Source organism: Elephas maximus, chromosome 7, assembly GCF_024166365.1.
Source record: "Elephas maximus indicus isolate mEleMax1 chromosome 7, mEleMax1 primary haplotype, whole genome shotgun sequence".
Classification (NCBI taxonomy): domain Eukaryota; kingdom Metazoa; phylum Chordata; class Mammalia; order Proboscidea; family Elephantidae; genus Elephas; species Elephas maximus.
Window position 1 is genome coordinate 114,889,745 of NC_064825.1, and position 25,365 is coordinate 114,915,109.

Consider the following 25,365-nt stretch of genomic DNA (forward strand, 5'->3'; position numbering starts at 1 on the left):
CAAAAACAAAAAAACAGAGATACTATAGCAAAGAGACAAAAAAGTATTACCTTTCTTAAAAGAGGATTTAATAAATGTTGTCAAATATTAAGGAACGAATCAGATGAAGAAATCACATTATATATAATAACTAGCATTTCTTGTTGCTTTTAAATTTCTTTTGAGTTGGAGAAAATATTTTTTCCACATAAAAATATTGAACAATAAACAAGGGCATGTGAGAACAAAAAAATCTTACTACAATAACTGTAGAGAAAGTACCAAAATTTACATAAAACACGTATACAATGAATGGAAATGGACCCAGCATCACAAAGCAGTGCCAGCTTCCAAAGTTGACAATATCTGTAGACTTTGTCAATGAGATTAATCAGATTGAGGACAGTTGAATTACATAGAAGAAAACATGGTTTAAATTAAGATGTGCTGAAAACCTCAAACTTCAGCATAACTTTATTTCATCTCCAAAACATTGTTTCTAACCCTAAATTTTATACTGGAAGGAACATAAATTTGCTATTTAATGTCCAATATTATGATCAATGTTTGATTCCTTGAAATATACATTGTAAAACCGTGATGCTTTACTCCATGTCAATAGTGCTTAACATTAATATTGAGATAGATTTCAATTGCTCTTTATTGACAATTGAGAGAATATCTCTATGAAGAGGAAACTCATGAACCTACTAAAGAATATGGGTCAGATTCATCCATTGAAGATTGATCTACCTCCTTAAAATTGTGGGTTTCTCAAACTCTTTGTAGTAGCTGGGTGTGTTGTATGTGTTTGTTTGTTTTGCTTTTTGTTTTTGCTGTGTGTGTGGGTGTTATATAGCTAACGTTTATCTTAGAAGAGGTAAAAGAGATTGAACAGAAGGTCAAAAATATTCTATATGATTAGCTCCATGTGATATTGTGACTTTTGTCTCTGAACATTTAATCTTCTTTCTTCCACAGCAAAGAGTTCATTATAAATAAACTTTATTTTTAAAGACCCAGTGAGAACATAGAATGATTATAACATGAACATTCCATGTTCCAGTATTAATCTTCTAATTAATCTTATCCCTAATCGGTTACAGATACTTGAGTATTAACAGAATGTGTTTACTTTGAAAATATTCTAATGGAAACCTTATGTTTGAACTAGGCTTTGAAAGTTAATTACTCTATTTTGTTCAGAAAATAAACCAGGCAATCACAGAAATGAAAGATTCTTTTCCTGGTAGTCACATTCCACAAAGCCTTCTTTACTTCCTTATTCCTGAGGCTGTAGATCAGAGGGTTCAGCATGGGGATAACCACTGTGTAGAACACGGAAGCCACTTCGTCATGACTCAAGGAGTAGCTAGAACTGGGTCTCAGATAAGTATAGATGACAGTTGCATAGAACAGAATTATAGCAGTCAAGTGGGAGGCAGAAGTTGAGAATGCTTTGCGCCTCCCCTCCCCTGAATGCATACGAAAGATGGTGAAGAGAATATAGGAGTAGGAAGTAGGGATGACCAGCAGAGCACTGACCATATTCACACCAGCAAAAGTGGAAAAGATGCTTTCATTCAGGCGTGTGTCAGAACAAGAGAGCTTAACAAGAGGGGGGCTGTCACAGAAGAAGTGATGGATGATATTGGAACCACAGAATGGTAAGCTGCTTACATAACTTGTGTTAACCATGGAGTTCAGCAATCCTCCTGTAAAGGCCTCAGCTGCCATTTTAAGGCAGACTGTCCTGGACATGATTAAGGAGTAAAGCAGTGGGTCACATATGGCCACATAGCGGTCGTAGACCATTAACCCAAAGAGGATGCATTCAGTTGTTGCCAGGGCAATAAAGAAATACATCTGCAGGAAGCAGCCAGCAAAGGAGATGGTTTTCTTCTCAGACAATAGATCTACCAGCATCTTTGGGGTGATGGTGGATGAGTAGCAAACATCCACAAAGGACAAGTTAGCCAGGAAGAAATACATGGGTGTGTGAAGTCGAGAGTCCACCCTGATTAGCAGGATCATCCCCACATTCCCCAGGACTGTGAGTGTGTAAATCACAACAAAGAGCAAAAAGAGGGTGATCTGTAGCTCCAGGGTGTCTGCTAATCCCAGCAGGATGAACTCAGTCAGTGAGGTATAGTTTTTTCTGGTCATTTGTTACAAATAGAATTTGTTTAAACTTTGTATTATGTTTAAATCATTTCTTCTGCAAAACTTTGTAGGAAGAAGTAGAAATGCTAATGAAGATATTCACGCATGGAAGAAAAAAAATAACCTAGGATAATATAGTATAGTAAATGGAATTAATGAAATGAGAGAAAACAAATAGTGGACAAATGGAAAAGACGTTTGACTTTAATAAGCAATGATCTGTAATGAATCTGGGTTGTAGGCCTTCAAAATCACTTCTCTAAGTCCCCAGATTCCTGCTGTGTTTTTGAAAATGCAACATGTATTTTTCTCATTCCTTTATACCAGCCCACAATCAAATGCAAAGAATAAAAATATTCTTGCTGAAGTCTCTCCAATTCTCTGAACGACTACATGGACTTAATTCAAGGATAATATTTTCTATTCCTTAAAACTACTCTGTGCAATCTTTTCCAAAACTCATGCATTGCCTCTAGAAATAGCTTTTGTGTAACCCTAAGTAGCAAAACAGTGACACTCTCAGCTAAGTGATATTTTGGCATTCATTATATAGTCATGAAAAACCTTGCAATTTTGAAATGTGGGCCAAATTGTTTTTCTAGTTACAAGGTGGTCCAAATACCAAATTTGTGCCATGTAGCAACAGTCATGGTATCTCCCCATCCCAGTGAATGACATCACCAGATCCTTTGAACTTCCTTCCCAGATAGTGTCTTACCTGTGTAGTTTATCATTTTCTTTAATATTAGGAGTTCTTAGGGGTGAAAACATAAAAAGATGAAAAAATTCATTTTTTAGAAAATGCTGCATAGTGTTAAATTACCACTTTGAGTTACCTTCTGAGTAAATGCATGGTGAGACACTTTTATTTTGTTTTATCTCAGGACTGGGGAACTGTGGGGGTTGTCTGTAGGTATTAATTGTGGTATCAATTCTCTAAAGGCAGGAACTCCAGTCTCAAAAAAAATATGACACTGAACACGTGCAAATATAAGTCAAAGCTGTTGGGATTCCAAGTTATGCGGAGCTCACATCGTAAGGTGGTCTCTGATCTCTGCATAATTTTAAAGTCTTTCACCAAAGTCAGATTAAATAATTTTAATTAATTAATCATATTGCCTTATTCTTGGTTTTTTTAAGATTATTTCAAATAAACAGATAACAAAATATCAAATTTGTATCTTCCCTGCAGTTAGTGTTTCCGTATGTGAGTTCTTTAATAAACATATTTATATTGGCTGCTTTGAAGTCTTTTGTCTATTAGGTCCAACATCTGAGCTCTCACACAGGCAGTTTTGTTGTCTCCTTGTTTCCTGTGTATGGTTCCCACTAATCTGTTTCCTTGTGTGCTTTAACATTTTTTGTAGAACACTGGGCATTTTACTTTATTTATTTACTTTAATATATATACATAGTATTTTAGATGAAGGTTTACAGAACAAACTAGCTTCTCATTAAACAATTAGTACACATATTGTTTTGTGACATTGGTTACCAACTCCAACAATCTCCTCCCTCAACCTTCAGCTCCCTGTGACCAGCTTTCCTGTTCCTCCTACCTTCTAGTCCTTGCCCCTGGGCTGGTGTGTCCCTTTAGTTTCGCTTTGTTTTATGAACTTGTCTAATCTTTGGATGAAGGGTGAACCTCAGGAGTGACTTCATTACTGAGCTAAAAGGGCATCTAGGGGCCATATTCTCAGGGTTTCTCCAGTCTCTGTCAGGCCAGAAAGTTTGATTTTTTGTGTGAGTTAGATTTTTATTCTACATTTTTCTCCAGCTCTGTTTGGTCCGCTCTATTGTGATCCCTGTCAGAGCAGTCAGTAGTGGCAACCAGGCACTGTCTAGTTGTACAGGACTCAGTTTGGTGGAGGCTGTGGTGGTTGTGGTTCCTTAGTCCTTTGGACTAATATTTCCTTTGTGTCTTTGGTTTTCTTCATTCCCCCTTTCTCCAGATGGAGTGAGACCAGTGAATGATCTTTGATGGCTGCTCAGAAGCTTTTAAGACCCAAAGTAGAATGCAGAATGTTTTCTTTATAAATAATTTTATGGCACTTGAGTTACTTATTCCCAAGACTATGGTCTCCACAGCCCTCAAGTCAGTAATTTGATCCCTCAGGGAGTTTGGATGTGTCTATGGAGCTTCCACAACCTTGCCTTGGACAAGGAGTGCTGGCTTCCCCAGTACTGTGTAATATCTTACCCTTCACCAAAGTTACCACTTATCCATTGTCTATTTAGTGATTTTCCATTCTCATCTTCCCCCCCGCCCAAGTAACCATAAAAGATTGTTTCTTTTTATGTGGAAATCTTTTCATGAGTTTTTAAGGTAGTGGTCTCATATATTTGTCCTTTTTTGATTGACTTATTTCACTTAGCATAATGCCCTCCAGTTTCATCCATGTTGTGAGATGCTTCACAGATTCATTGTTGTTCTTTATTGTTGTGTAATACTCCATCTTGTGTATGTACCATAGTTTGTTTATCCATTCATCCATTGACGGACATCTAGATTGTTTTCATCTTTTTGCTATTGAGAACAATGTGACAATGAACATGGGTATGCATATGTCTATTCATGTGATGGCTCTTATTTCTCTAGGATATATATACAGGAGTGGGATTGCTGGATCACATGGTATTTGTATTTCTAGCTTTCTAAGGAAGCTCCATATCATTCTCCAAAATGGTTGTACCCTTTCGCATTCCCAACAGCACTGCATAAGAGTTCAAATCTCCCCGCAACCTTTCCAATATTTATTATTTTCTTTTTTTTTTATTCATGCCAGTAATGCCAGGGTGAGATGATATCTCATTATAGTTTTGATTTGAATTTCTCTAATGGCTAGTGATCTTGAATATTTCCTAATGGAACACTGGACATTTTAGATAACATGTCGTAACAACTGTGGATACTTACCCCTCCTGGGGCTTACTAGTTTTGTTCGCTTGTCTGTTATTGGTGACTTGGTTGGAGTATGTTAATGAAACCTATTTTCCCTTCTTTATGAAGTCAGGGCATGTGCACAGTTACCCTGGCATGATGGTTGTCAGGACTTTTTTTGACTGTTCTTTCCCTGAACTCTCTGTTAAGTTGTTGCCCAATATGTCCATCAATCTCAACTGCTAGACTTCACTAATTACCAACTGATTGCTCTGTTGTTTTTTTAGCAATGCCCTGGGACACAAATTCCTCCACAATTTAATTTGGCCCTCTTTGCAGGGGTAGTTATTGAAGTCAGTCTTTGAGAGTGATCTGAATCCAGAACAACTCTGCTTAATTATATCTTTCCTTGATTTTGTCTGGTAAGCTAGCTGCCTTGTTGTTTACCTGTTGTTTTCATGGACCTACCAGCCTCCTCTTAGTTGCTTACCTCCAGAATCTCTTTTATTTCTGATAACACTCTCAGGAATGCACTTCCCTCACATTCTATTCCTAATAAATCCAATTTCTTTGAGGAGAGCTTTGGAGCTTCCTGTTCTTACAGTCTGTCTTTCTCTCTGGGCAAGAAAGAGAGTTCTCAGCTTGGAGAAGAGGCAACAGTACACTTCTTCTAGAGTGACATGCCTGCTTTACAACCATGATGCTGAGCTGGGATGGCAGCCTCTCTTCTTCTAATCTTGCTTCTCCCAGTGTGGAACCTCCACCTCAAAAGTCAACTGGGAAAGGTGTTTGAGTCCTCAGTATTTTTGATCCATCAAGCCTGGAGTAGAGTTTCCACCTCGTAAGTGTTGGTTGGCTGGAGAGAAGAAGGCAGTCCCTAACTTCTTGGACTCACTCATCTGGAATTTAGTCTCTGCAACATGTAGCTGGTGAGAATAAAAAGTGGTGGCAGTCTGTCACTTCCGGGGAGATGCCATTGACTGTGTCTGGGAGTTGAGTAGGGAAAGAGTCCAATATTCATGACCACACTTACCAAAATCAGAGCTTCTTTCATAAAGAGTTAGAAGAGAGGAAGGCAAGGAGTAGCTCACGGCTCACAAAACACAAACTTTCACTGTTTTTACCAAGGTTTAGTAGATATTTTCCCTGAATAAATGTTAGCTCATTTGCTTTGTGCTCTTTGAGCAAGTTACAGAGACTTTAAATGGTTGTGATTTTGTAATTCTATAAGTTATTGTGTTTTGCTGGGGACCAGGTCTGTGGAGCTCCTCAAGCTGTCATTTTAGAATAAGACCCTCTGACATGCAATTAACTGCATTATTTCAATGTATTTGAGGGCGGCTGTAGGAGAAAGACATGGCAGTCTGCTTCTATAAAGATTACAGCCTTGGAAACCCTATGGGGCTGTTCTACTCTGTCCTATAGGGTCACTATGAGCCAGAATCAACTCAACAGCAATGGGCTTGGTCTATGTTAAGTCCAGGAGTCCCTGAGTGGCAAAAAAAGGTTAAGTGCTCAACTACTAGCCAAAAGTTGAGTGATTCAAACCCACCTAAAGGCAATTCAGAAGATAGGACTAATGTTCTGCTTCCAAAAGGTCACAACCTAGAAAACCCTATACAGCAGTTCTACTCAGCAGACATGAAATTTCCATGAGTTAGAATTAACTCATCAGCACTAACAACAACAACATATTAAGTCCATATCTGCAGTGTGAGAGTAGAGTGAGAGCTGAGATTTCAAGCCAATAGGAAAAATAATCTTTCATTTTTCTACGGAACTTGAGCTTCAAAGAGCTGAGTTCCATTTGTTGGCCTATACAATAGGCAACGCATTTTCCAGCTATGAAAAGATATTTACTGTCACCAGTAGCTTAGAACTTACTTAAAGATATTTCAGTCTACTTTTAGACAAAGGGTTACAAATAATAATTGACTACAACTAGGCAATTGGACAATTGTATTAAAAAAAAAAAAATCACATTAAGTGAGAAGGCAGACTCAATTACCAAAGAATAAAAGAAATAAAAAAGACACAACAAAAAATGCTTGACTATACACTGTAACCAAAAAAAACAAAAAGACTTTTTCATTTGAATCAATAAATGGCAGTCAAGGATGAACCCAGGTGAATTGGCAAATGAAGCTAATAAAGTTCTGCTGGCTGCCTTTAGAAAACAAAAAAACAGTGCATTCCAAATTCGAAATTATATATGAAATGCTGAAAAAGGAAATAACTCACAATTAATTGCATACTTCCAAATAAGCTAACAAGTACCACAAACAGGTGGGGTCATAGTGAGTAATAAGAGCAGAAAGATGTGTTGATTCAAATAGTGAGGTGACAACTAGTGGGAAGGTTTATAAATATCTGAGGATAGACTATACTGTTTTCAAGTTGAAGACACAAAAGCCTGATCCTTATAACAGTAGTATGATATTAAGAATATTAGCATGAGAGTCAGACAGTTTTAATCCTAGCAATAAATTATGTGAAACCTGGCTAGCAATAAACTAACTATATCCAGAGTTTCTGCAAACAACATAAGCCCCAAAATAAATATATCCTCATCTTTACTTTTTTTCATCCAGAACCTCTAATACCTGTAATCACTAAAATATCACACTACAAAAGTGGCTGTGGACACAGAGGGAGTCAGAGAGGACAGAGACAGCAGACATTAATGCCGTGATTAAAATAACTTTTGCAAAATTTACAAAATATGTAAGTATGTGAATATTATGGTACCTCCTGGGTAACTTGGAAAGGACTTGGGCAAGAAAGACACCTTGAAGTGTAAGCTCTATTATCTTCATAATAAATCTCTCTCAAACCATACATCTTACATATATTTAATATAAACAGATACAACTATAACCCTTGGTTAAATGAGCAAACAATCAAAAAGAATCAACATAAACGAAACAACAAAAAACAAACCCAAGTTGTGCCATATTGTGTTTTCCAATGTTGGTTGCAACATCATCTCTCACTCCACATGCTATGCTGCAATGTGACATTTTCACTGCTTTCTTAAGAAACATGTTCTGTCTCTTGCCCCGGCCTCTGAGTGGACTTCTGATTCACTTTTTTAAAGAATGGAATGCAACAGAAGTAACTTCGCGTGACTCCCAAGGGTAGGCCAGGAAGACTATACAGCTTCCACGTTGTATGCTAAGACACTTGTTTCTGGAGCCCTGAGCTGCTATGTATGATGTTTCCACTTCCTCAGGCTACTGTGTTGTGTATAACCTAGTTACATGGAGAGGCCATGCATAGTTGCTTTGGTCCACATGCAATAACCAACATACAGTCCTGTGAGTGATGCCTTCAGATGGTGCCAGTCCTCAGTAATCCAATTATTCCCAACCTTCTGGTCTTTCTAGCTGGGGCTTCACTGTCTAGTAGAGATGACCCATTCCTGTTGTCATTCAGTTCCTAGCCCACAGAATCTGTGAGCTTAACAAAATTGTTCTTCTAAACCTCTAACTTTTGGAGTAATTTTATGTGTAGCCATAGCAGCTGAACCATAAGCCAGCAACTCCCTTGGGTGTTCAGATGGAAAGAGTTACTCCTTTTTTTTTTTTTTCTATCTTATTGAGGAAAAATTAGTTATATTAGTATGTTTATACAGCCACAATTGAGTGTTATGGATGATTTAATGTAATTTTAAGATTATTTTGAAAATGCACATCTTCCACCTTATGGGCAGATTTTAGAATTTGTAACTTAATGCTTGCACAAGTACATGACTCCACTGTAAGCTGAAACCAGTGTAATAAAAATCATGCTCAGGAAATAATCTGAAATTAACTTAAGAGACATGTAAGAATTGTTTGTAATTTAAATATTATTTGTGCTTTATTGGGGCCCTGGTGGCATAGTGGTTCAGAGCTCAGCTGCTAACTAAATGGTTGGCAATTTGAGTCCACCAATTGCTCCCTGGAAACCCTGTGGGGCAGTTCTATTCTGCCCTACAGGGTCACTATGATTCGGAATCTACTCAATGGCAATGGATTATGGGTCTGCTATACTTTTCATACTGGGGAAATCATGATACTCAAAGATTTGGGTTAATAAAAATCAGTATGTTTATTTTGAAAACATTACTGAAAGACTAATACAGTCATGTGCCTCTTAAACATTCATGATAAGTTCTGTGAAATAGAATTTTATGTGATTTGGGCATTGTGCAAACATCATATTATATACAGGCAGTCCTTGGGTTAAGAATGAGTTCTCTTCCGAAGTCTGTCTTTAAGTCAAGTGTGTACATAAGTCAGAACAGGTGTGGTTTGTATCTAATGTCAGACAAATGTTTGTATTAGTATATAGTATATATTTATGCATAAAAAATAAATACTTCCAAATACTCTAAAACATGTTAAATATAATAATATAATATTAATAATATTTTGATGTTCATCAAAAGTAAACTCATTTTGTTTATTATCAACCATTGTATGTACCTTGACTTTTTAATATAATGGGCTTTATGGGGGTGGGTTTGTAACTATGGGTTATATGTAAGTTGAACATTGATAACCCAGGGATGATATAAAGTATAGTACAGTATACACACAAGTCAGTAAAATGGGCATTTATTATGATTATCAAGATATATGTATCATAGGTTACATATAGGTTTTGTACCACTGTAAGCCTGGCAGCCTGATCATTTTGTATACAAAGAATATGAGATACACATGTTGCAGGCAGGAAGGTGTTGTGTTCCCTATGTCCAGTTATGTCCACCAAGTCCCATTTTCTGATGGAGATTTCTGAACTCTACTCCAACCTTGTAGGGCCACAGACTTACATGCAGTCGAATGTTACCTGAAGGGGTGTTATGCAGCACATGGCTGTATTAACTTTGTACTTCTTTTAAGTGGAGGGCTCATTGAACAAAGATGATTATAGTCAGGTCCCAAGAGAACAAATTCTGAATGAGCACACTGGGAATTAATGAGTGTTTACAGTCTTTTTTTTTTTCTTTGTTTCTTCCACCTTCATTCTGGACTAAGGTAGTTAGTTATCAAGAGGCAGTTACCAAAAGCATCTATGCAAGGATCTACATCAATTCAAGTAGATAATTTCAAGAGAGTCTTGGGTGTTTGACAGATGCTCAATTTGAACATGCGATTTTTAAGAAAACATTGAAGAACATTATATATTGAAGATGCTGTCACTATATTACTTGCAACGGCCCTCACATATATGAGCTTAGCAGGTTTATGACCCAGAGATAAAAACAAGGGCATAAAAAACAGCAAACTTCTTTGGAAAAGCCTACTGCAGAAAACATGGATGGAAATAGATTTTAGCTGTTTTCAAAAAAAATTTATTATATTACAAAACCCAGTGCTGTTCAGGTAGGTAACTAAACTACAAGGCTTTGGTAGAGGAGAGTTTAGGCACCATCCATGGAAAAATGCCAGTCACTTTTTTAAATCCATCAGGTGAAGACTATACTCTAAATTATGCTATTTCACAGGTGGTATCTAATCAGTAGTAAATCTTTAGCTCTGTATCCTCAGTTTCCCCAGTTAGGCCAGAAGGTTCTTGATTGCAAAGCTCTAACATTTTTTCATTCCAAGAAATGATGAGATGCTCTTCCAGACAGCTAAGGACTAATTATTAACCATAATGAAAATGCATTTACAAAAAATCAAAACAAAATCATATCAAATGGCAGGTTTTCCAGTGGAAGAACTTAACTAAATGTAGAGGTTCTTCAATCTTCATTCACCCAAAATAATGCTTCAAAAAATTAACAAACATACAAACAAGTAAGTTACCATCAAGTCAGTTCCAACTCATAGCAACCCTACAGGACAAAGTAGAACTGTCCCATAGGGCTTCTGAGGAGCAGCTGGAGTATTCGAATGGCTGATGTCTAGATTAGCTGCCAAGTTCATAAACACTGCACCACCAGGGCTCCCTCTAAGCTGGTAGCAAGGACAAATTCAATTCTAAATGGAAACTAAACAATTGATTTTAAAAACACTAAAAATAAACATTTGTTTGTTTCATATATATATATGCAAGAGTTTGTGTGTCTATGCATATATATGTACATATATATATACTTTTTTTTTTTTTCCCCTGACTCGTGCCTTGTTTTTGCAGCAAGTTTTTACTCTATCTTCTGGCCTACTCCTCCTTCTGGTAATATTGATTGGTTGTCTGGCCCTCAGTGGTTTCTGTTGTTGCTTTAACTGCCTCTGAGAACTAGGCATCTGATCTCTGTGGGTTCTCCTCTATCCAGGACCCATTTGTGAGCAACATCTTTTGCCAGTATCATGCACTGTGACTCATGGTACAACTACTAGAATTCAAGGCTCTCAACAACATCCTGACATTCAGGTTTGTGCCAGGAAAGAAAGAGAAGACCAAAATGGATGTCAGAAGAGACTCTAAAACCTGCTTTTGAATGTTGACTCGCTAAAGCAAAAGGAAGAAATGATGAAGAAAAAAAGCTAAACAGGATATTTCAAAGGGCAGCTGGAGAAGACAAAGTAAAGTATTACAATGACATGAGCAAAGACCTAGAGATAGAAAACCAAAGGGAAGAACACACTCAGCATTTCTCAAGCTAAAGAACTGAAGAAAAAAATTCAAACCTTGAGTTGCAATATTGAAGGATTCCTATGGGGAAAATATTAAATAATGCATGGAGGATCAATAGAAGATGGAAGGAATACACAGAGTCATTTCACCAGAAAGAATTAGTAGACATTCAACCATTTCAGGAGGTAGCATATGATCAGGAACTGATGGTACTGAAGGAAGAAGTTCAAGCTGCACTGAAGACATTGACGAAAAATAAGGCTCCAGGAATTGACAGAATACCAATTGAGATGATTCAACAAACAGATGAAGTGCTTGAAGTGCACACTCATCTATCCCAAGAAAATTGGAAGACAGCAACCTGGTCAACCTACTGGAAGAGATCCATATGTATGTCTCTTCCCAAGAAAGGTGATCAAACCGAATGTGGAAATTATCAAACAATATTGTTAATATCACATACAAGTAAATGGAGAAAAGAGTGAAGTTGTCAAGGGTTTCATTCTACTTGAATCCACAATCAAGGCTCTTAGAAGCAGCAGTCAAGAAATCAAAAGACCCGTTGCATTCAGCAAATTACTGCAAAAGACCTATTTAAAGTGTTATAAAGCAAAAATGTCACCTTGAAGACTAAGGTGTGCCTGACTCAAGTCATGGTGTTTTCAATTGCCTCATATACATGCAAAAGCTGGGCGAAGAGTAAGGAAGACTGAAGAAGAATTGATGTCTTTGAATTGTGGTGTTGGTGAAGAATATTGAATATACCATGGACTGCCAAATGAATGAACAAATCTTGGAAGAAGTACAAAGGGGATGCTCCTTAGAAGCAAGGATGGTGAGACTATGACTCATATACTTTGGACATGTTCTCAGGAGGGATCAGTCCTTGGAGAAGGACATCATGCTTGGTAGAGAGTCAGGGAAACAGAGGAAGACCCTTAATGAGATGAGTGGATACAGTGGCTGCAACAATGGGCTCAAGCACTAGGATTGTAAGTATGGTACAGAACTGAGCAGTGTTTCCTTCTGTTGTACATAGGGTGGCTATGAGTCGGAACCAACTCCATGGCACCTAACAAGAACAACATGAGGTAGTACTCTCTCTCAATTCTTTCACTATAATTATATTTGGAGATGATAGGTATTCCCAGTGTCTGACTTTCAATGACTAGGACAAAGCATCCCCTGTCCCTGCTCCATGACCAGAGAGACAGAATTAATCACTGATTGACAGAATAAGGGCTTGTGTTATTTTACTTCAAATAGCGTGTTCCCACATTCACCACTTGCTTTAGGGCTAACAGTCCTGGTGGCCCAATGGTTAAGTGATCAGTTGCTAACTGAAAGTTTGTTGGTTCAAACCAACCCAGTGGCTGAGCGGGAGAAAGACCTGGTGAGCTGCTCTATACTCTGCCACTTGGGGTTACTCTGTGTTATTTCTGAGGGCACCTAACTACAACAGTTATTAGGCAGCAGGCGCCAATGAGAACCTCAGTGCTAACCTATTGTGTAATACACCGTTTGTCAGTAAGACTGTGACTACAAGTCAACACAGATTTATGTGGTGTCCAATGATCTACATAAGAAAAGAATACCTAAGTGTATACTCCACATAGGGAGAATTTGAGGACAATGAATAGACTCTGACAGAAGCCTGAGGTCAGAAAACAGAATGTACACATTACATCTTCCCTTGTCTACGCTTAATACCACCACGTCAATGGGAGAGAGTCTAACAAACGACTCCTTGATAAGGCTGGGAAATATTACCAACTGAAGCTTTGTTCATTTATGGAAGAGGAAGGAAAACAGGTATATTTTATGTGGTATATGCTACTGCCCCCCAATTTTTTTAACCAAATTACTGCTACTTCATACAATGATTCCCACTTCCAACATTTTCCTTTGGAAGTTTGCTATGATTTGACTTTGTTTTTGTTAGACATTTACTTTATATTCTACATATACCCTCATGATCACCTCCTTGCAGGCTGCTCTGTATATTCTATTCCTCTTATTCCTTCTTCTTTCATGTTTTCTTCCATCCTTCTTTGCACAACAGTATATATATATATATATATATATATATATATATACAGCCTACTATGTGCCAGGCCTTAAGTTATGCATTTTAATTACAGCAGTCTGAAAAAAATCAAGACCCTACCTTCATAGCCTTTTCAGAATTTCTTAATTCTTTCCTCTAATCTCAACCAAAGTAGCATGTTTTCTCTCACCTACAATAACCTAGGACCATTAAGCGGTATCTGTCTGTTCTGGGGTGGTACAAATAGTTTGCTCTCAGCTACTAACCAAAAGGCTGATGTTTTCAATCTACCAGTTGGCACTTCAGAAGAAAGACTTGGTCATCTACTTCCATAAGATCACAGCCATTGAAAATCTGATGGAGTACAGTTCTACTCTGAACCACATAAAGCTGCCAATCGACTTGATGGAAGTGGGTATCCTAAAACAAAGGGCAGCTACTTAAAGGAAAGTGCTAGATGTTTATATGACACACATTTGGAACTCTATACTTATAGATTGAGAAAAAAGTTGTCAACATTGGAAATGTAGATCTCAAAAAAAGATGACCAAAGTTATGCATCTGGGAGAGACCTTCCAGTAAGGAAATTTGTACTAATGAGTGCAAAAAGCTAGAAACCCCTGGAAACAGCACTCTCAGCAGGAAGTAGAAATCAGATCAAAATTTCCCCTGGTGTACTATAATATGCCTATAATATATTTTTTGCATGTTTGGGTGTGAAGTGTTACAGAGCTGTCAAGAATAAGGAATGCATTAGTAGCCCCCATGGGGTGGTGGAACATGCTTAGTGCTGTGGTATACAGTGTAACATTGGTGCTTCTGGACCCCAGGATAATAATACTCCATGTAAGGACAATTGTTTTTGACTGTTTCCACTCCTATACCACACAATCCCTGTCTAGGGACACCTCTTGCCAGAGGTCTTTCCTTTTCAAACTTTGTCCCTAAATTTGCATTTCTACATTTAAGCTGGGAACTAGGATGACAAAAATCATGACCTCTGGCATTTTTCTATCTTTTAGAAAAGAAGCACAACCTAAGGAAAAATAAGAAAGATGCTTCATCCTGTTTTCACATCTTAGAGTAAAAAACTCTCTCTCTTGCTTCCCACATTTTTCTACCTTTGGCTAAAAGAAAAATTCACAGAAGCTAACACCCTCTGTGTCACGGTCCTGTGAAGTACAGCTTCTAGTGGGCATCCACCCTGCGCTGGGCTCAGCCAAGTACTCCCATGTGCATCTGTTGGCTGAAACATCTCAGTCGATATTTCCTCAATCCCTGGAGCCTTGTTTTTCACTAATGCCTTCAGTGTAGCTTGAACTTTTTCCCTCACTACCATCAGTTCTTGGAAACGCTAGTGGTGTAGTGCTTCAGTGCTACGGCTGTTAACCAAAGGGTCAGCAGTTCAAATCCGCCAGGCGCTCCTTGGGGACTCTGCGGGGCAGTCCCACTCTGTCGTATAGGGTCGCTCTGAGTCAGAATTGACTCGACGGCCCTGAGTTTGGTTTCTGGTTTGATCATCAGTCCTTGATCATATGCTGCTGCCTCCTGAAATGGCTGAACATCGATCAATTCTCTTTGGTACAGTGACCTTGAGTATTCCTTCCACCTTATTTTTTTTTTCCTCCTGCATTATTCAATATTTTGCCCTTGATTCCTTCAAAATTGCAACTGAATGCTTGAATTTTTATTCAGTTCTTTCAGCTTAAGAAATCTCGAGCGTGTTCTTCCCCTTTGGTTTTCTAACTCCAGTTCCTTGCACATATCATTACACTACTTTACTCTGTCTTCTCAAGCTGCCCTTTGAGGTCTTCTGTTCAGCTCGTTTTCTTCATCATTTCTTCCATTCCCTTTACTACTCAACCTTCAAGAACAAGTTTCAGAGTCTAGTGTCATCTGACATCCATTTTGGTCTTTCTTTCTTTCCCATCTTTTTAACGGCCTTTTACTTTCTTCAGGTATGATATCCTTGATGTCATTCCAGAACTTGTCTGCTGTTCGGTCATTAGTGCTCAGTTGTCAAATCTATTCTTGCTACAGTCTCTAAATTCAGGTGAGACATACTGAAGGTCTTATTTTGGTTTGCATGGACTTGTTTCAATTTTTTACCAGATTCAACCTGAACTTGCATACGAATCGATGATCTGTTCCACAGTCAGCCCCTGGCCTTGTTCTGACCAGTGATATTGAGCTTTTACATCACCTCTTAGCACAGATGTAGTCTGTTGAATTCCTGCTTATTCAGTCTAGTGAGGTCCATTTGTATAGCAATGATCTATGTTGCTGAAAAAGGGTATTGTTAAAGAAAACGTTGGTCTTGAAAAATTCTATCATGCGACCTCTGGAGTCACTTCTGTCCCCAAGTACATATTTTCCAAATACCAATTCTTCTCCTTTGTTTCCAAATTTTGCATTCCAATTACCAGTAATTATCAATGCATCTTGATTGCATGTTTGATCAGTTTCACAATGCAGAAGTTGGTAAAAATCTTCAATTTCTTCATCTTTGGCCTTAGAAGTTGGTGCATAAATTTGTGTAACTGTCATATTAACTGATCTTCTTTATAGGCTCATGGATATTATCCTATCACTGACAGCGTTATACTTCAGGATAGTCCTCAAAATTTTCTTTTTGACAATGAATGTGACGCCATTCCTCTTTAATTTTGCATTCCCAGTGTAGTAAGGCTTATGATTGTCTGATTCTAAATGGTCAATTCCTGTCCATTTCATCTCACTAATGCCTACAATATTAATGTTAATGTGTTCCATTTCATTTTTGAAAATTTCCAATTTTCCTAGATTTTTACCTCATATATTCCGTGATTCCAATTATTAATGGATGTTTGCACCTGCTCCTTCTCATGCTGAGTCATGCCACATCAACAAATGAAGGTCCTCAAAGCTTTACTCCATCCACATCATTAAGGTTGATTTTAGTTTGAGGAGGCAGCTCTTTCTCAGTTGTATTTTTAGTGCCTTCCAATCTGAGGGGCTCCTATTCTGGCCATATATCAGACAATGGCCTCCTGCTCTTCATAAGGTTTTTACTGGCCATTTTTTTTTTCAAAAGAAAACCACAAGATTCTTCGTCCTTTTCCGTCTTAGTCTGGAAGCTCATCTGAAACCTGTCCACCATGAGCGACCCTGCTGGTATTTGAAATCCCAGTGATATAGCTTTCAGCATCACAGCAACATGTAAGCCACCATAGTACGACAAACTGACAGATGAGTGATGAATAGTCACAGAGCTCCAAATCAGGAAGAAACAAATTAAATTACAAATAGGTGCAGATTTTTAGCTAATGATTTCAAGCCTGAGAAATTTCTTCTCCATATATACCTAGAGGAAGCTGAAATAGGAAAAGGATTATGAGGGGAAAGCGTCTTCATTTATTATTTTCGGTTTTAAGTAATATTGGTGAAAATTTTTATTTTTGAGGTGACATGGCACTTTGAATCAGCCAGATACCTTCCATGATGTCTGACTGGGCATCCTAACATTATTTAAACCATCTGTTTTTGTCAGCAGAAATGCTTTTATTTTCACAAAAGTTAACATAGGAACACAGAGTTCCACTTCTAAAACGGGCTCTCAGCACCCATTACTGGGAAGAGACCAAGCAAAGCATGTTCACATGACAAAACATACGGCAGAGTTCCCTAAGGATCCGTCTGGATGAATTATGGCAGTAAGAGTAAGGAAGGCCATCAATATTCAAGGGTCTGAAATGCAATTGCTAGAAAGGTTAACTTTGTCCATAAAATAATGCTAGAGAGTAAGTTGTGTTACTCCTCCATGCACTCTCTCCCTAACTGGGAAAACAAGTTTGCTTGAGATTGATGCCAGGAAATGGTTGCAGAAAGCGTCAGATCTATTCAGAGAAAAATGTTTTGAAAATAAACCAGAGTTATTGCCAAACAGAAGCATTCTACTCTAAATTAAGTAAATGCCCAAGAGAGATTTCCCCCAGGGACAGTGCAACTCTTTCATATTTAAGAGCACTTAGAGTTTGAAAGCAAGCAAAGTCTATTGTGGAATCACAGTGACTTCCACAGGAATAAAGTGTAAATCTTAAAAAAAAAAAAAAAAAAAAAGTATATGCTATCAAAACACCTAGACTCTCTTAGACGGCTTTATGCAATCCTTAAAGGTAAGTTGTTATTATTTTGATAGGCTATTTTATGTAAGGATAGTTCTAAATTTGAAGACCAAGATACAACTAATAAAATAGAAAAAACATGAAATTCTGGTTAAAACTATATTTGAAAATTAGTTAATTACTTAAGATAACACATGCAGCCCTCTAACTTTCCTAATTATAAATTAAATAAAATTAGATGCTTGGCAAATGATCATAATAACAACATTTATTATTTATAATAAAAACCCCTACTCTTCAGTTATGGACATGCTTAGATTGCAAAGACCAGGTTGTTATACAAAAATTGTCATTATGTGGAAATGGAGAGTTTTTTTTTTTTTTTTCTGTTTTCAGAACATCTCAATTTGTCCTATTTTCTTTAGTTAGGAAATGTGATCATAGAAATACTAACAGCTAAGATTTACTGATGTGCTCATCACTGTGACAAGTCCAATTATGGATTAGGCCTCTGTAGAGAAGGATGCTTGGAAGAGACAAAGCTGGATAAAGCTGGCCTGCGGCTATGTGACTGGAGGGCCCATGGCTTAACCAATGCACCTTCCTCCTCCAGAAACCCTGGTGGTGTAGTGGTTAAGATCTATGGCTGCTTACCAAAAGGCTGGCAGTTCAAATCCCCCAGGCACTCCTTGGAAACCCTACGGACCAGTTCTATTCTGTTGTGTAGGGTCAATATGTATTGGAATCCACTCGATGGCAGTGGGTTTGGGTGTTGCATCAGAGACTCCATCAGGAAGCTGCCTCTAGGGCTCTACTTTCTCAGAAGCAGGAGAGTCACAAAACTGTTTTTATGAGAGAAGAACTTCTAATTCAAGAGTTATAATATCTAGAACTATTAGTTAAATAATTTAGGAGAAAGGAAAATGGTTTCTTAAAATGTAGAAAGTAGGACTTTAAGACGTCAGCAATATTCCCACACAAAACTCAGTTTCCTTTTGTTTACTCAGTTTTATGTAGTTAATTTCTGTTCCATGAGATTCTGGATCAGCCACAGCCTGTGCTTCTGCATAGGAGTTCTGGAAATTTTATTCAGTCTAGTCACAGTCCTTTTTGCTGGTCCAATATAGTCCATCTTCTTGTTGAGATATTTTGGTCAAATGTTTTCAGCAAATCAGCAAAGTAAAAACTTATCTGCAGATGATAAAACTTAAAATGGCCGTGATTAACTTATAAAAATAATACTCTTATAGTAAAAGTTGTGATGGAAATTAATTATGAGCATAACATAAAGGCCAAATAAAATCAGTTAAAATAACAAAAAATAAAAAAACACTTTGGAGAGAAGTATTTATAAATATAACTGTTAACCATATTTTTGAAGAGCTTCATGTATAATACACAATAATCTTGAGGCATAATACCATATAGACAGGTTATATCAAGAATACAACAAGATTATCAAGTCTCTACCCTTTTTTTTTTTTTTTTACATAGCTGAATAGTAATTAAAAAAAAAAAAAAAACCTTCATGGGTAAATGATGTGAATTCCCCAACCAAATCAATGGCTTTGATAAAGTTGTGACCAAGTTAGCAATTAAGAAATAATAATAAAATTATGGCATAATATTATGTGTTTGCTGGTTAATATTAGGCAAAAATATAAGATATAAATATATATATAACAAGACATAAATATAAGTATGAATTTAACATGTAAATCTTAACCCCCCCAAAAAATCAGGTGACTTTCTTGATTTTGACACCTTCCATGTAATTTAGTACATAAAACTTTTTAGCCCTTTTCTTTTATAAAAAATTTTTTTTTGAGTACGTGGCTTTCCATGAAGTTTCAGAGTGGTCAGTAGTTTATTATAGGTCACCACGAAACAATACTTAACGTATTTAACCAAAGACCTTAAAGTAAAACCTTGGCTTTTTTTTCTAAAAGCCATGCAGCTTGGTGTTTGGCTCAGGAATCCTATTCTAATAAGAGGCTGAACCTTTGTCTTCTAGGCAGATTACACAAAGAATAAATTAACGCTTGTTGTGTGGTAAAAATATCACAAAGTTTAGTAAAGCAAAAAGAAAATTTTATTCGGCATACATTCAAAAATGCAAAAGTGGGAAGCAGACAAGCATGCTGCCAGAGCTAATGTCTGCCTGAATCCAAGGAAATATTACAGAATAAGCAAGAATGAGAAAATGGACAAGCATGCTGCCACAGCCATGTCTGCCCAAGTCCAAGGAACATTACAGGGTCATCAGCATATACTAACACTACAAAATGGGCAAAACCATTGAAAGCTTCACCTTTTCACAGATTGGTAGAAACTGTGACCCTACATTTTGAATTGTCTCTTTCAGCAGTCATTGGTACAGGTTTCAGTAAGGACAGTCAAGAGGATATTCGTTGTTCCAACAAATTTTCTATTCACTAAATGCTAATAGAAAATGATAAGAGTGCAAAGTCTTTTGTGTTCTGGCTTACCTGAAAGGTTCTCCAAAAGGTATTTTCCAAGATTATCTTAGCTATTGTCTTTATTCCTCCGGGCCCAGTTGATGTGTCCTTGTGAGTCCTCGTGAGCCCAGCTCCAGCTGGGTCACATTCTCTATGGTCAAAAAAAACAAGAACAGGTAATAATGACTCCAGTAGTATTTCTTAAATCACCCTCCAACTCAGATATCAAAGAAAAATTTGTTATTTTAACAGCAAGAAACATAAACTTCAGTCGGACAGATAAAACTTTTGACCATATGAAATAAATTTATTTTTAATAAACCTCTTAAACATTGTCTTTGCTGCATACCTATTATAGTTCATCCCTTTAAATGGCAAAAATGAACACACTCATTAAAAAAAAAATTTTATTAGCAGACCCTTAAATTATGACAATACCTATTAGTTCAACTTAACATCAATAAATTACCTAAGAGGTCTTAGAAATTATTTTAAGCCGGTATACCATAAAACACAACTGTTGTTGAAAGAAAGTCTGTTTAAAAGTTCTAAGTTTTCATTCAACTTTTACTATTTCCCATGTTTTCCCAGTCTAATTTTATCTCTTCTGATAACATGTCCAAAGTATGTGAGACCTAGCCTTGCCCATGCTTCTAAAGAGCATTCTGGCTGTACCTCTCCTAAGACAGATTTGTTCATTCTTTTGGCAGTTCATGGTATATTCAGTATTCTTCGTCAACACCACAATTCAAGGGCATCAGTTCTTCTGTCTTCCTTATTCATCATCCCATGAGGCAGTTGAAAACACCATGGCTTGGGTCAGGTGCTCCTTATTCTTCAAGGTGACATTTTTGCTTTTTGACACTTTAAAAAGTTCTTTTGCAGCAAATTTGCCTAACCCAATGTGTCTTTTGATTTCTTGACTGCTGCTCCCATGGGTATTGATTGTGGATCTGAGTAAAATGAAATCCTTGACAAATGCAGTCTTTTCTCTGCTTATCATGATGTTGCTTATGGGTCCAGTTATGAGGTCCTGTTTTTTCTTTATGTTGAGATGTAATCCATACTCAAGGCTTTGGTCCCTGGTCTTCATCAGTAAGTTCTTCAACTCCTCTCCACTTTCAGCAAGCAAGGTTGTGTCATCTGCATAACACAGGTTGTTAATGAATCTTCCTCCAATCCTGATGCCCCATTCTTTTTCATATAGTCCAGCTTCCCAGATTATTTGTTCAGCATACAGATTGACTAGGTATGGTGAAAGGATACAACTCTGACACACACCTTTCCTGGCTTTAAACCATGAAGTACCAGCTTCTGTTCAAACAACTGCCTCATGAACACGATTAAATGTTCTGGAATTCCTACTGTTTGCAATGTTATCCATAATTTGTTATGATCCAGGCAGTTGAATGCTTTTTTACAGTCAATAAACACAAGTAAACATCTTTCTGGTATTCTCTGCTTTCATCCAGGATCCATCTGACATCCACAATGATATCACTCGTTCCATGTCCTCTTCTGAATACTCAGGTTGAATTTCTGGCAATTCCCTGTCGATATACTGGTACAGACACGTTGAATGACCTTCATCAAAATTTTACTTGAGTGAGGTTGTTCAATAATTTCTGCATTCGGTTGGATCACCTTTCTTGGGAATAGGCAAAAATATGGGCCTCTTTCATTTCGTTGGCCAGGTAGCTGACTTCCAAATTTCTTGAAACAATGAGTGAGAACTTCTAGCGCTGCCTCCATTTGTAGAAGCATCTCAATTGGTATTCTGGAGCCTTTTTTTTTTTTTTCACCAATGTCTTCATTGCAGTTTGGACTTCTTCCTTCAGTACTATCGGTTCTTGACCATATGCTACCTTCTGAAGTGATTGATATCGACCAATTCTTTTTGGTATAGTGACTCTGTGTATTCCTTCCAACTTCTTTTGATACTTCCTGTGTGGTTCAGTATTTTATCCATAGAATTCTTCACTATTGCAACTCGATTGATTTTTTTTTTTTTTCAGTTCCTTTGGTTTGAGAAATGCTGAGTGTGTTCCCCCTTTTGGTTTTCTAACTCCAGACCTTTGCACATGTCATAATAATACTTTACTTTGTCTTCTCAAGCTGCCCTTTGAAATCTTCAGTTCAGCAATTTTACTTCATTTTTTCCATTAGCTTTAGCAACTTGATGTTCAAGAGCAAGTTTCAGAGTCTCTTCTGACAACCATTTTGACCTTTTCTCTCTTTTTAATGAGTGGTTGCTACATGTATAATGTCCTTGATTTCCTTCCACAATTTGTCTGGTCTTTGGTCATTATTATTTAATGCATCAAATCTACTCTTGAGATGCTTTCTAAATTCAGGTGGGATATGCTCAATGTCTTAGTTTGGCTCTCATGGATTGTTCTAATTTTCTTCAGCTTCAGCTTAAACCTGGATATGAGCATTGATAATCTGTCCACAGTCGGCCCCTTGCCTTGTTCTGACTGATGATATTGAGCTTTTCTATTGTCTCTTTTCACAAATGTAGTTGATTTGATTCCTGTGTATTCCATCAGGTGAGGTCCTAGAGTAAGCTGACATTTATATCTTTGAAAAAGGGTATTTGCAATGAAAAATTCATTGGTCTTGCACAATTCTATCATAGCATCTCTGACATCATTTCTATCACCAAGGCCATATATTCCAATTACCTATACTTCTTCATTTCCAACTTTTGCATTCCCATCACCAGTAATTATCAATGCTTCCTGATAGCATGTATGATCAATTTCAGACTGAAAAAGTTGGTAAAAATATTCAATTTTTTCATCTTTGGCATTAGCAGTTGGTGCATAAGTTTGAATAATAGTCATATTAACTGGTCTTCCCTATAGTTGTATGGATATTATCCTATCACTGACAGCATTATACTTCAGGATAGATCTTGAAATGTTCTTTTTGACTACAAATGCAATGCCATTCTTCTTCAAGTTGTCGTTCCTAGAATAGTAGGCCCTATGATTGTCTGATTTAAAATGGCCCATCTCAGTCCATTTCTTCTCACTAATGCCTAGGATATTGATCTTTATGTGTTCCATTTCATTTTTGATGATTTCCAATTGTCCTAGATTCATACTTAGTACAATTCATGTTCTTATTTTTAATGGATGTTTTCAGCTGTTTCTTCTCATTTTGAGTCATGCCACATCAGCAAATGAAGGTTCTGAAAGCTTGACTTCATCCAAATCATTAAGGCTGACTCTACTTTGAGGAGGTACCTTTTCCCCAGTTGTCCTTTGAGTGCCTTCCAACCTGGGGGCTCATATTTCAGCACTATATCATACAATGTTCTGCTGCTATTCACAAGTTTCTCACTGGCTAATTCCTTTCAGAAGTAGACCATGGGGTCCTTTATCCTAGTCCGTCTTAGTATGGAAGCTCAGCTAAAACCTTTCCATCGTGGGCTACCCTGCTGGTAGTTGAATACCAGTGGCATACCTTCCATCATCACAGCAACACACAAGCCCCCCCAAAATATGACAAACTGACAGAAGTGTGGGGGAAGACAGGCCTATGAATCAAAAAATAACACATATGGGGAATGTGCTTCTTAGTTCAATCAAATATATGAGACCAAATGGGCAGCTTCTGTCCAGAAACAGGAAGAGCAGGCAGAAAGGGATAGGAACTGAATGAATGGACATAGGGAATCCAGAGTGGAAAGGGGAAGCACGCTGTCACATTGTGGGAATTGTAACTAATGTCACAAAACAATGTGTGTATAAATGTTTGAATGAGAAATTAACTTGAGCTGTAAATTTCCCCTATAGAACACACACACACACACAAAAGAAATAAAGAAAATGGGATCTCAGCACCCATTACAGTGAAGAGACTAAGGGTAGTATGTTCATGTGACAAAAGATATGACGTGTTTTCCTAAGGACCCATCTGTATGAGTTACGGTCATAAGAATGAGGAAGTCCAGTTCACATCAATTGTCCAGGGTCTGAAATGCAATAGCTAGAAAGATGAACTTTTTTCATGAAAGCAGTGCTAGAAAGTAAGTAGTATTAATCCTCCAAGCACTCTCTCTATATCCTGGAAAACAAGTTTGCTTAGCCTTTATGCCAAAAACAGGTTGCAGAAAAAGTCAGCTCTATTCAGAGAAAATTGTTTTGAAAAATAGGCCACACCGATTGCCAGACACAAGCTTTCTGGTAGAAATTAAGTAGATACACAAGAGAGATTTCCCCCAGGGTGAGTGCAACTCTTTCCTTTTTAAGAGCACTTTGTGTTTGAAAGCAAGCAAAGGCTATTGTACAATCCAAGTGACTTACTGACACTTAAAAAAAAAAAAAGCAAAAATCTTAAAAAGAATATATATTTACAATACTCCTAGACTCTCCTAGACAGCTTTATGCAATCTTTAAAGGTAAGGTGTTATTATATTGTTGGGTTATTTTATATAAGGGTTTTTTTTTTTTTAATTTGAAGATCAAGATGCAACTAATAAAACAAAAAACATGAAATTCTGCAAAAAACTGTATTTGAAAATGAGTTAACTACTTAGGGTAACACATGCAGCCCTCTAACTTCCCAAGTTATAAACAAAATTAAATGCATGGCAAAGGACTATAATAGCGGTATTTATTATTTTTAATAAATTACACCTACTTCTCATTTATCAACTCGGTTAGTTTCCAAATATCAGGTCATTATGCAAGAATTGGCATTATGCAAAAATGGAGGATTTTTTTTTCCTGTTTTCAGACCATCTGTTTGTCTGATTTTTTTTTTAGTTAGAAAATATGATCATAGAAATAATAAGATTTACTGATGTAGTCATCAGTGAACACTTGATGCTGCTTGATGGCTGCCTGGAGTCCACAGCCACAGAGAAGGCCAGCCCCATGCTACAGTTGGACATCACACCCCCACAGGCAGGAAGGTTGGAGGGTGAGGGGCAGCATGGTCTAACTCCCTAAGATCTTCCAGAGACTGCCTCTAGGGAGCGGATGCTCCTCAGCCTTTGTCGCTATGCCGCCATCTCATTAATGGGCAGAGTGGATAGTAGACTTTTTTAGTATTGCTGTAAATGAGAAATGTTGGATAATGAGATAGTCAATAAATGAGAAATAGGTGCAATTCCTGTATGTTCATTTTGATAACTAGTACTAATGGATACAA

The 25,365-nt window shown here is 37.3% G+C and overlaps 1 protein-coding gene across 1 annotated transcript; it reads right to left on the reverse strand.

Annotated features, from left to right (window-relative positions):
* Positions 1–1,167: 1,167 nt before the first annotated feature.
* LOC126080461 (olfactory receptor 5F1-like) lies at positions 1,168–2,145 on the reverse strand. The gene has a single exon (XM_049891676.1). The coding sequence runs from the start codon at positions 2,143–2,145 to the stop codon at positions 1,168–1,170; it is 978 nt and encodes a 325-aa protein (XP_049747633.1).
* Positions 2,146–25,365: the final 23,220 nt, after the last annotated feature.